The 12,263-nt window shown below is 42.6% G+C and overlaps 1 protein-coding gene across 3 annotated transcripts in view; it reads left to right on the forward strand.

Moving 5' to 3' along the window:
- The window catches only part of LOC129814337 (CMP-N-acetylneuraminate-beta-1,4-galactoside alpha-2,3-sialyltransferase-like), an 81,564-nt gene that overhangs the window by 14,013 nt on the left and 55,288 nt on the right, over positions 1 to 12,263 (forward strand). For 2 of the 3 annotated variants that reach the window (XM_055867411.1, XM_055867412.1), the window contains exons 3-5: positions 6,397 to 6,444; positions 8,515 to 8,557; positions 9,810 to 9,902. In XM_055867411.1, coding sequence (XP_055723386.1) covers positions 6,397 to 6,444; positions 8,515 to 8,557; positions 9,810 to 9,902 — 184 coding nt within the window. The remainder of the gene's footprint in view (positions 1 to 6,396; positions 6,445 to 8,514; positions 8,558 to 9,809; positions 9,903 to 12,263) is intronic. The other variant, XM_055867413.1, reaches the window with a different exon arrangement.

Here is a 12,263-nt window from a genome sequence, read left to right on the forward strand (position 1 = left end):
TCTGACCTTATGATCTGTTATTTCACCAGAGAGAATCAAACAGGATAATCCATGTTCTACACTTTTGAGGTATTCTACTCTGGGAGTCTGAGTCACCGTTCAAGGTGCATACGCTTTTAACTACTGTTATGTAAATATGTATCCTTACAGTGAATAGGCTAAATTTTAGTTTGGCGTTTTACAATGTAGGCCTAACACTAAACTGGTGTGTCACAAACCCTGAAATGGTCAACCGAGCAGGTAGGCTATAGGGCAGAGTCCTCATGTTTGAACCCTGATTTGAAGGCTATTTTGGCTTTTAGCATGACCTACCTGACCCCTTTAACTTCAAACAAGTTCATATGAATGTTTTCATTCCCACTGTGGCAACTCGAGAGGATGTTTGACACTTCTGAAGTTGCCGTGACAAGACCCCTGTGTGCATCGCTTTACACCGTCAATATTTAGGGTCCCCGGTTCCCCTCTCTGATTTCATTACTCTCAAGGATTAGAGCAATGATGCCCACATTGCCCATATACTACACTTGGTTATAGTGTCAGGAGACTGAGCCCCCTCTCCCAAGTCCATTTGCACATCACTGACTAAGGGGTCTTTATTCATCTCTCATAAAGATGCCTTGGCTGGATTTGAGTGAGTGCTTCAGTTTGACAGTCAGTCTGCATCCGTTTAATATCAGGGCCTCTCGAGGCCTGTAAGTGGTCCTCCACTACAGACAAATTTAATGAACCGTGACAACCGGAAACGGTTTGACGGTGTGCAGTAGGAAGTGAGAGCATTAGCCCCCGTTGACTTATGTATGATTAAGGCTTAGTTAGCATTGGAGAAGAGGACATCTTGACATGTTATCGTTTCTCCCAGCCCTCATCGCTTCTGTCTGCCACCCTCGGCACTGTCACGCAGGTGTGACTGAAAGTGGACACTCAGTTTTTGTCTGTTGGTACATCACCCAAGGGTGTCGACTGTGAAAGACCACACCTGTGTTTGGCGTGTAACCAATTTGTGGTTTGCGTCGGCGACAATCTATGCAGCACATTAGCCACCTGTGGCTTCATACACGGCTTTCGTTCTTTCTACACAGCTAGGTTTTTATGTAGGCAAGGCTTGGCACACTTGGCCTTATGGTTACAATTAGTTTAGTTTCTAATTGGGGATTGTATTTGTTAACACGGACTTGTTGTACCTTTTTGAGAGAGAGTTTGGTTAAAATGCCAGTTTATGGCATAGGTATGTGCATCTTTCCCTTCTATATACCTGCTTTCCAATACCGAAACGATGTGTTTTAGTTTGAAACAAATCGATGCGATATGAGGATTTGTTGCATAAACACATTAATTTCCCATTCTAAATTCAATCTGCTGCTGATGGAGCTCATGAGCTGGGCCTCTGAGCTGGATCTGTCTGAGCTAACTTCTCTCTCTTTGTGTGTGTGTGTGAGAGAACTATGTTTGTCTATGATATGTACTATGTAGATGCCTGATTTGAGCCATAAGAGAGACTAGGCATCTACCACTCCACTAGTGACATAGTGGAGTGGTAACACACGTGCAAGCAGTTGCTCCCGACGCCACTTGGGTATACTGCAGCATCCACCGAGAGGCCCTTGCTGCCAAGGGAATGCCTGACAGCTTGAAAGACATTTGACACTACAGTGAAAATGGTTGACTTTGTTAAAGCAAGGCCCTGAACTCTCGTGTATTTTCTGCACTATGCAATGGTATGGTCAGCAACCATGTGACGCTTTTTCAACCTACAGAAGTGCGCTGGTTATCAAGGGGCAAAGTATTGACACTTTAAAAAAAAAAAAATTTAATCGGGAGACGAGCTTAAAGTTTTCTTTACTGACCATCATTTTCACGTCTGACCGCTTGCATGATGACGAGTATCTCACACGACTGGCCTATCTGGGTGTTATTTTTTCTCCTCAGCTGAATGATCTGAATCTAGGATTACAGGGACTCTCCGCAACTATATTCAATGTGTGGGACAAAATTGAGGCTATGATTTAAGAAGTTGGCGCTCTTCTCTGTCTGCATTAACCTTTCTAGTGCAGGCGTTCTGCTAGCGGAACCCCTCGGCAACATTCCGCTGAAAAGGCAGCGCGGGAAATTAAAAAAAATATTTTTTAAATATGTAACTTTCACACATTAACCTTTCTCGCCCCGGGGTTCCGCTAGCGGAACACCCACAACATTCCGCTGCCTTCGCAGAGCGCGAAATTAAAAAAATATGTTTTAGAAATATTTAACTTCCACGCATTAACAAGTCCAATACAGCAAATGAAAGATAAACATCTTGTGAATCCAGCCAACATGTCCGATTTTTAAAATGTTTTACAGCGAAAACACAATATATATTTGTTAGCTCACCACAATAGCCAAACACACAACGCTATTTATCCACTGCATAGGTAGCTTTCAAAAAACTGACAAAATATAGATATAATTAGTCACTAACCAAGAAACAACTTCATCAGATGACAGTCTTATATTATAACATGTTACACAATAGATTTATGTTTTGTTCGAAAAATGTGCATATTTGAGGTATAAATCATAGTTTTACATTGCAGCTACAATCACAAATAGCACCGACGCAGCCAGAATAATTACAGAGAGCAACGTGAAATACATAAATACTCATCATAAAACATTTATGAAAAATACATGGTATACAGCAAATGAAAGATAAACATCTTGTGAATCCAGCCAATATTTCCGATAAAAAAAAAAAAAGTGTTTTACAGCGAAAACACAATATAGAAATATAATAGCTTACCACAATAGCCAAACACACAACCGCATTTATTCACCGCAAAGATAGCTTTAGCAAAAACCAGCAATAAATATAAAATAAATCACTAACCTTTGGACAACTTCATCAGATGACAGTCTTATAACATCATGTTACACAAAACATTTATGTTTTGTTCGAAAATGTGCATATTTAGAGCTGAAAACCGTGGTTATACATTGTGAAAATGTAGCAACTTTTTCCCAGAATATCCGGATATATTTCTGACACTCACCTAATCTGACCAAATAACTCATCATAAACTTTACTAAAAAATACATGTTGGATAGCAAATGAAAGATACACTAGTTCTTAATGCAAACGGCGTGTTAGATTTTTAAAATGAACTATACCATAACAAACAGCTTACATTATAGCGAGACAGCGCCCGCAAAAAGTGTGGCTAATAGGACTAAACATTTTCCACAGAAATACGAAATAACATCATAAATTGCTTTTACTTTTGCTGAGCTTCCATCAGAATCTTGTACAAGGAGTCCTAGGTCCAGAATAAATCGTTGTTTGGTTTTAAAATGTCCTTCTCTCCTGTCGAATTAGCAACCTTAGCTAGCCATGTGGCGCGAACATGTCCATCTCCTCTCGACGCATAGAACGGAAAACTCCAAAAGACCCATTAAACGTTAAATAAACTGATGAAACTCAGTTGAAAAAACCTACTTTATGATGTTTTTCTAATATGTATCAAATAAAAACAAAGTCGGAGATATTAGCCGTGTATAACGAACGCTTATCAGAAGACAATAGGAAGGTCCTTCCCGCGCCTAGGTAGAGAAAGGAAATTGTGGACACGTCATTCCAAGAGCTCTTGTTCGACCTCAGATCAAGCTAGACACCCCATTTTACCTTCCACTGCCTGTTGACATCTAGTGGAAGGCATATGCAGTGCATGCAAATCCATAAATATAAAGCAATTCAATAGGCAGGCCCTGGAACAGAGCATTGTTTTCAGATTTTTCTCTTCCTGTCTGGAAGTTTGCTGCCAAATGAGTTCTGATATAATTCAAACCGTTTTAGAAACTTGAGTGTTTTCTATCCAATAGTAATAATAATATGCATATTGTACGATCTAGAATAGAGTACGAGGCCATTTAAATTGGGCACAATTTTTTCCCAAAGTGAAAATAGCGCCCCCTACACACTAACAGGTTAACAAGTCCAATACAGCAAATGAAAGATAAACATCTTGTTAATCTACCCATTGAGTCCAATTTCAAAAAGGCTTTACAGCGAAAGCACAACATATGATTATGTTAGTTCAGAGCCAAGTCAAAACACACAGCCCTTTTCCAGCCACTGATAGGAGTCACAAAAAGCAGAAATATAGATCAAATTAATCACTAACCTTTGATCTTCATCAGATGACACTCATAGGATATCATGTTACACAATACATGTATGTTTTGTTCGATAATGTGCATATTTATATCCAAAAATCTCAGTTTACATTGGCGCGTTACATGCAGTAATGTTTTGATTCCAAAACATCCGGTGATCTTGCAGATAGCCACAGAAATCCCAGAAATACTCATAATAAACAGCGATAAAAGATACAAGTGTTATCCACAGAATTAAAGATATACTTCTCCTTAATGCAACCGCTGTGTCAGATTTTTAAAAAACTTTACGGAAGAAGCATAATCTGAGTTAATTTGGTTCAGTCTGGGGTCTGCGGATCGATGCATCTTAAACATTTGAATTGGGGACCGGTGTGTACCGGTGAATCGTTACGTCCCTAGTATGGCCGTTTTGGTGCAGTCTCCACTTAAATACTAGGCTAGTACCAAACAAAATCCAGGGTTTGCCTGCCTAGAATAGCCTTGCCTCCTGCTTTGCTTTAATGATCAAACAGAATACAATTCATGACTCCCGTCTCATTGTTCAGCAGAGGTCTGTTGGTTGTGCTTGATCATCAGCAGTTGGAATAAAAGAACACGACAGCTGTCCTCTGCTTATTTTGATAGAGGAATTTTTTGTTGCTTGTGAAGACATGGGATGGTTCTGTTTGAACCCGATCCTCGGTATGCAAGAGTTCGCCATATTTATCTCTTAGAAATATAAATTAAAAAGACAAATCTGTAAGGGGAAGTGGAAAGGAAATGTGGACCTGTTGCCAACTGCTAAAGATAACAAACCCTCATAAACAGGGCAGGGGGATTCAAAGGTCAGGGTGGGTCCGCAGTTAATTGAATTAAGTTAAACAGTTTTACACGGCCTGATAGGCAATGGTTACATCTATAAGCCCTCCGTAATGGGCCAGTCCAACCTGCCTGAAAGTCACATGTACTTTAGGAGTAGTCTCCTCTGTCTTGAGAATATTTTGTAGGGCAAAAAAAACTATATGTTCACTTTGAGCCCAAGCTGTGTCTCTGTGCATTCGTTTTCTATCCGTCTCTGTGCTTGTTTATGTGCTTGTTTATCTGCTCTGTCTCCCAGGCCTACTCTTCCTTTTCCTGTCAAGCCCTCTTGGTCTCAGTTGCTCCAACAGCTCACCGGCGATGGCATGAGTGAGCTGCCATTCTGGCACCTCTGATGTCCTCTAACCCATTTTGTTTGCAGAGATTGATTCGGAGCCCACTTATATTCCAGTCTAAAGGTCAAAGCACCACAGGTAGAGGCGCTAGCCCTCTTTCATTGGGTGACAGTGGGAAAGTGGCGCAATCGGGATGCTTAGGGGCTCACGTTGGAACATCAACAACTTTCTGCTAACACTACAACAAAAGCCTTGCGTTTTATCCTCTATGTCTTTCTGAAGAGAATGTACTCATTCACTCTTTACTGTGGTCTTTGCTTGTACTGTTCAGAAACCACAATAACAAACACTAAAATAATCGGGAAGGTGTATTTCATGTATATATATACACACACACACTACCGTTCAAAAGTTTGGGGTCACTTAGAAATGTCCTTGTTTTGAAAGAAAAGCATTATTTATTTTTTAAATAACATCAAATTGATCAGAAATACAGTGTAGACATTGATAATGTTGTAAATGACTATTGTAGCTGGAAACGGCTGATTTTTAATGGAATATCTACATTGGCGTACAGAGACCCATTATCAGCAACCATCACTCCTGTGTTCCAATGGCACGTTGTGTTAGCTAATCCAAGTTTATCATTTTAAAAGGCTAATTGATCATTAGAAAACCCTTTTGCAATTATGTGCTGATTTTAAAGGAGCAATAAAACGGGCCTTCTTTAGACTAGTTGAGTATCTGGAGCATCAGCATTTGTGGGTTCGATTTACAGGCTCAAAATGGCCGGAAACAAAGACCTTCTGAAACTCGTCAGTCTATTCTTGTTCTGAGAAATGAGGGCAATTCCATGCGAGAAATTGCCCAGAATCTGAAGATCTCGCACAGCGCTTTGTACTACTCCCTTCACAGAACAGTGCAAACTGTGCTTTTCTTTAAAAAACAAGGACATTTCTAAGTGACCCCAAACTTTTGAACGGTTGTGTATATATAAAAACTTTGGGTACTAATGCCACTAACCTCTCCTCCTCCTCCTTCCTCCTTGGCTGCGGACACTGTTTGCCATGGTAACCCCCACCGACTGGGTCTATCTGACCCTCTTGTGTTTCAGAGTTGGAAGCGGACATTGCTCTCACCGTGGGACGAATAGTAGGCCCAGGTACAAACCTTTCCCCCCTTTCCTCTCACCCCTCTTCAACAATACACTTCCAAGTGCCTCCTGAAAAGCATATAATACCTCAGCGGCCGTGTTTGGGGGGGTTCCTCATCTCTTAAAAGTTCACGCTTCTTTTATTTTGTGCCAATAGAGCTTCTCTGCAGTCGACATCATCCCAATTAGAAAGTAAAATGCTTACATGGAACATGTCGTGGTATTCAAAGGCAAGCAGGGGAAGATGAAACAATCAGTAAATCTGGTCTTTGATAGACGGTATTACAGAGTAGGACAGTTTTACATTTGATAGTCGCTGCTCATCGTTATTGGACTGTGTCGCCTCCCAACATCGTGCATGGCCAGACTCCCTGCAGGGCTCTGTGTCGCTGCCCACTGTTGGCCCCACACTTGGCACCCTTTTCCCTGGAAAGGGCTACTGGACATGCTCCCAAACCGTTTTTGAAAGGCGTCCTATTGAGATGGGATGGCGAGCGAGACATTTGTTTTACAGGCAAATGTGGCGTCATCTCTCTCCAACCTTTTGAACCCAGTCAACAACCACGCATACCCTAGACATTTGGATGGACCCCAGACACGGGTGAGTGGGTGAGTTTCAGCCGGCCTGATCCGAAAAGAGAACAACTGTAAGCTGCACGTAGACTCCTCTCGACTTTGACCACATATCCCCAAACCCAATGTGGATGGAGCAAATAAAGCACAGCTCAATTATTCATGTCGCTTGTATTAAATGTGATTCAACAGCGCCCTCTGTTGTTGATCACCAGGAGAGTGCCTCTGGATCAGTCACGGAAAAGGGGCATAAAGTATAGGTTAGGCAGCAACACAGAGTCTGAAGGCATCTGGCGCTCGGTGATTTCAGTGGCCAAAGTTTGTGCTGTACAGGCAGGGTCCTGCTGCTTTCTCCACTCAGCTCAGGAGGCTACAACGTGCTTCCTTCCACCAACACACACTCATAGCCGCTGCATTAAAAACCATGCCCCCATCCACCCGTTCCTCTCTCTCTCGCTCTCTTTCTCTCCTCTAGCATCCCCCTGAAGGCGTAGCACAACCACAGGAGTGGTGAGAACTGCTTCCCTTTCACCCTTTTCTCCCCAATTGCTAATTGTAATGTTTTGATGAGGTGTCATTTATGTAACGGGCATGTTTTGAAATGGCTGTCCTTTTCATGTTTATTGCATCAGAGATATAGCCTATAGTATTTACTGGCTTCATCGGAAGATGCTGTTCAGTTGTGAGTAATGGTAAACATATGGATAATTGAGGAACTGTAGTAGCTTTTAGAGATTCACTAGTAACGTACTATAAGTCTTTGCTGTATTTCAGAGACATGGCGAAATGTCAATACTTCAGTAACAGTTGGTTCCAGAGACCTGGAGCATTCTGTAGACCTAACGGTTTGACAGAATGACATATAAACTAAGTTAGCATGCCTCGTAGTAGATTGGTGTCATGCCGAGTCACGACCAGGTCACAATGCTGGATACATGTGTACGCAAACGGACTGAAGTGGAATTCAAATAACTGTCTTGCGGAATTAATTTCCATGTTGAAGGACACGCTATTACTAAGCTGTTAACAGTTTTCTCTTGTCTCAGGGGAAAACAGCAGGTAGATATTTTTAAAGGCACATTTGGCTTGTGCTTCTTTCCCCCTCTACTGAAAAAGCCTAACCGCCGACTACGCTTGAAACGGCACCTATGGACCCGACCCCACATGGTCCTCCTCCATAGGTGAACCACAACTGCTGTTTTTAACTTATCATTTGGACTTGAACCTCAGCGAGAATGTTTTTGGCTGGCTTTCCTTAACACCCCCGCTTATTTGACCGGCCGCGGGGGGGAAAAACCCTCTCTAACCCTAATGCTTTCAACCAAGTGTTTTGCTTTTGTTTCTTTTTTCTTTATGAAAATGCACAGGCTGTTTACTTGGCGAGAGATGTACAACTACATTCAACATGAGGATGGATGATCACTCTGTCTCCCGTGTATGGGACGAGTCCTAGTTCACAAGCCATTTTGACTCCTGTTTGTTCATTAAAGTTTTCTCTCTTTCTAGTGTATGATAAGCAGGGCTTTCTGCTGAAGCTGGATGGACAGTTGTAAGTAAAACGACTTTTTGGTAAAGTACAATTTTATAATTTTAAACCAATAGGGTTTGGTTACTCATCTCTAATTGATTGTTGTAGCTGGTTGTCCGAGGCTATTCTTTTTTAGGAATGGGCTTAGCTATAACCAAGACGTCTCCCCTCATAAGAATGGGCTGTATTCAGTTTAAACAAAAACAAATCAGAAACTGAACTGGAGATGGTGTCCTGAATATTAGTTAGATTGACTCTGGTTCTTAGATTACATGTAGCCCAATAGATGTAATCAATGGGATAATTAGTCAAATGTGACATTGAACTTGTGATTTATTCATCTCACATCCATCAGTCCATTCAAATAAACATTAATTGGGATTATTTTGGCCAATTTGACACCAAGCAGGTGTGCTGGGTCGAATTGTAATGGCTATATGAATCTCTATATGGCTAATGAGTGTCAAGGTTTGTTTGTGGGTTAAATGGAGGTAGGTGTTGGTTCTGGCTTATATGCAAACTTGAGTAATTGTATTTTGTTGGCCTGAGAGCTCAGCTATGTATGTGTGTGTGTGTGTGTTGCACTCCCACTGTAAACTTTCATAGGAGGCCTCAGTCCCTCGTCCCCTAGCTCACAGGCCATATTCTCATCATCACTCCGGCCTCTCAGAGGGCATATCTGTCCTCACCATACATTCACACTATAAGCACAACTTCAGGAGAAGGGTTATGCTGGTTCTTATCTGGGGCTGCTAATACAACTGCCTGCAGCAGTGGCCACCAACTCTGATCACTCCCTCTGACTTAGCAAAGATAGCACGTCAGCAAGAGACCCCAGTCCACTCCAGCTACAGCCTGTCCATCCACGCCCCTCCTCCCCCCTGTCATACCCCCCCATCTTATCAACACTGACTCGGTGTGTGACAGATTGGCCTCCCATAACGCTGGGACCTCCCTCCTTTCCCCCTGTTTATTTGAACTAGTCTCATGCCATATAGCAGGTAATTAATGAGTATGATCGCAGTGAGGAGGAGATACAAGGGGCTGGTTTGAACTTGAGCTTCTTAGTCCCTACTTTACCTTTTAAATCGGACAGGACCAGCATAGGACGGGCTTAAGGGGACATATCAAACTGTTTTTAGTTCTAACTTCCAGGGAGATCTTTGTCTAAATTGGATTATGTGTAGAAGTGCAAACACTGCTTGTTATCAGGTCACGTTGTTCTCAGTCTCATCTAATCCCCTTTATCCTCCCCTCTTGGTGCCACTAACAGGCCGGCGGAGTTGGCGTACAAGTATGGCAACCTCAGCGAAGGAGTTTGCAAGCCGGGCTACGCAGCGGCCAAGATGACCGCCATCTATCCAAAGTGAGCAAAACTCCTTCTGTTCTCTCTTCAGGGTTTGATTAAAGTCATTGGGTGCATCTCAAGGGTCTTAAGAGGCTTCCTCTCCTTGTCTCCACCCCTTTTGTACTTTGCACTGACTTGAAAACTTGGAGGCGGGTAGCCTAGTGGTTAGAGCGTTGGGCCAGATCGAATCCCCGAGCTGACAAGGTAAAAGTCTGTCGTTCTGCCTCTGAACAAGGCAGTTAACCCACTGTTCCTAGGCCATCATTGTAAATAAGAATTTGTTCTTAACTGACTTGCCTAGTTAAATAAAGGTTAAACTAAAATCAACTAAAACAGTTGTAAGATGAAGGCAAATTCACAGTAGGCATATGCCATATATCAGTTCAGTTCAGTGGAGATGGAGAGGAGGAAAGGCAGCCACTTTAGATTATTGAGACGCTCCCCTGGAGACGTTACGTCATTACTCCAGCCAGCATGGCCTACAGGGAACAGCTCGTAACATAAAAGCCCCACATTTCCACACAATCTTTTAGGTTTCAGTCATGTTTCATTCATTCATTTCCTCACCACAAACTTCATACCATTTCCTCGTCAGCCCTCCGAGCACAAAAGCATCTCTGTTGGGAGAGCGTAACCCCCCCCATCCTCTCCCCATTTGAAATGGTCGCAAGTGATGCCTCAGAGGCTTATTGTCGGAGGGGCACCGACTTCCTGTCCAGGAGGGCATGACTCATCACTTCCTCCTTCAAACACAATCCACGGAACACTTGACGGCCCTCCGTGATGTCACTGGGCCTTTGATGCCATCCCTCCACCCTTCTCTCCAGCCATAGGTCATTATTCCATGAGGCCTCATCAGCTATGGCCAATAGAGGAACATTTTCCACATAGCAGAAGATTTTCCCAAGGCATCTTACTCACCATCTTCCACATTTCGGAGCAGCTGACTCCATCTTAACATACGATGAGGTTGTGTTGATGTATAGTCTGAAAAGATGGCTAATTGTGTCTCATAATTTTTTCTTTATTTATTTTATTTCACCTTTATTTAACCAGGTAGACAAATTGAGAACACGTTCTCATTTACAATTGCGACCTGGCCAAGATAAAGCAAAGCAGTTCGACACATACAACAACACATAGTTACACATGGAGTAAAACAAACATACAGTCAATAATACAGTGAAAATAAGTCTATATACAATATGAGCAAGTGAGGTGAGATAAGGGAGGTGAAGGCAAACAAAATATATATATATATAAATAAATAAATAAATATATAAAAAGGCCATGGTGGCGAATTAAATACAATATAGCAAGTAAAAAAAAATAACACTGGAATGGTTGGTTTGCAGTGGAAGAAGGTGCAAAGTAGAGAAATAATGGGGTGCAAAGGAGCAAAATAAATAAATACAGTAGGTAAAGAGGTAGTTGTTTGGGCTAAATTATAGATGGGCTATGTACAGGTGCAGTAATCTATGAGCTGCTCTGACAGCTGGTGCTTAAAGCTAGTGAGGGAGATAAGTGTTTCCAGTTTCAGAGATTTTTGTAGTTCGTTCCAGTCATTGGCAGCAGAGAACTGGAAGGAGAGGCGGCCAAAGGAAGAATTGGTTTTGGGGGTGACCAGAGAGAAATACCTGCTGGAGCGCGTGCTACGGGTGGGCGTTGCTATGGTGACCAGCGAGCTGAGATAAGGGGGGACTTTACCTAGCAGGGTCTTGTAGATGACCTGGAGCCAGTGGGTTTGGCGACGAGTGTGAAGCGAGGGCCAGCCAACGAGAGCGTACAGGTCGCAGTGGTGGGTAGTATATGGGGCTTTGGTGACAAAACGGATGGCACTGTGATAGACTGCATCCAATTTATTGAGTAGGGTTTTGGAGGCTATTTTGTAAATGACATCACCGAAGTCGAGGATTGGTAGGATGGTCAGTTTTACAAGGGTATGTTTGGCAGCATGAGTGAAGGATGCTTTGTTGCGGAATAGGAAGCCGATTCTAGATTTAACTTTGGATTGGAGATGCTTGATGTGAGTCTGGAAGGAGAGTTTACAGTCTAACCAGACACCTAGGTATTTGTAGTTGTCCACATATTCTAAGTCAGAGCCGTCCAGAGTAGTGATGCTGGACAGGCGGGCAGGTGCAGGCAGCGATCGGTTGAAGAGCATGCATTTAGTTTTACTTGTATTTAAGAGCAATTGGAGGCCACGGAAGGAGAGTTGTATGGCATTGAAGCTCGCCTGGAGGGTTGTTAACAGTGTCAATAGAAGGGCCAGAAGTATACAGAATAGTGTCGTCTGCGTAGAGGTGGATCAGAGACTCACCAGCAGCAAGAGCGACATCATTGATGTATACAGAGAAGAGAGTCGGTCCAAGAATTGAA

Source organism: Salvelinus fontinalis, chromosome 17 (assembly GCF_029448725.1).
Source record: "Salvelinus fontinalis isolate EN_2023a chromosome 17, ASM2944872v1, whole genome shotgun sequence".
Taxonomy (NCBI): domain Eukaryota; kingdom Metazoa; phylum Chordata; class Actinopteri; order Salmoniformes; family Salmonidae; genus Salvelinus; species Salvelinus fontinalis.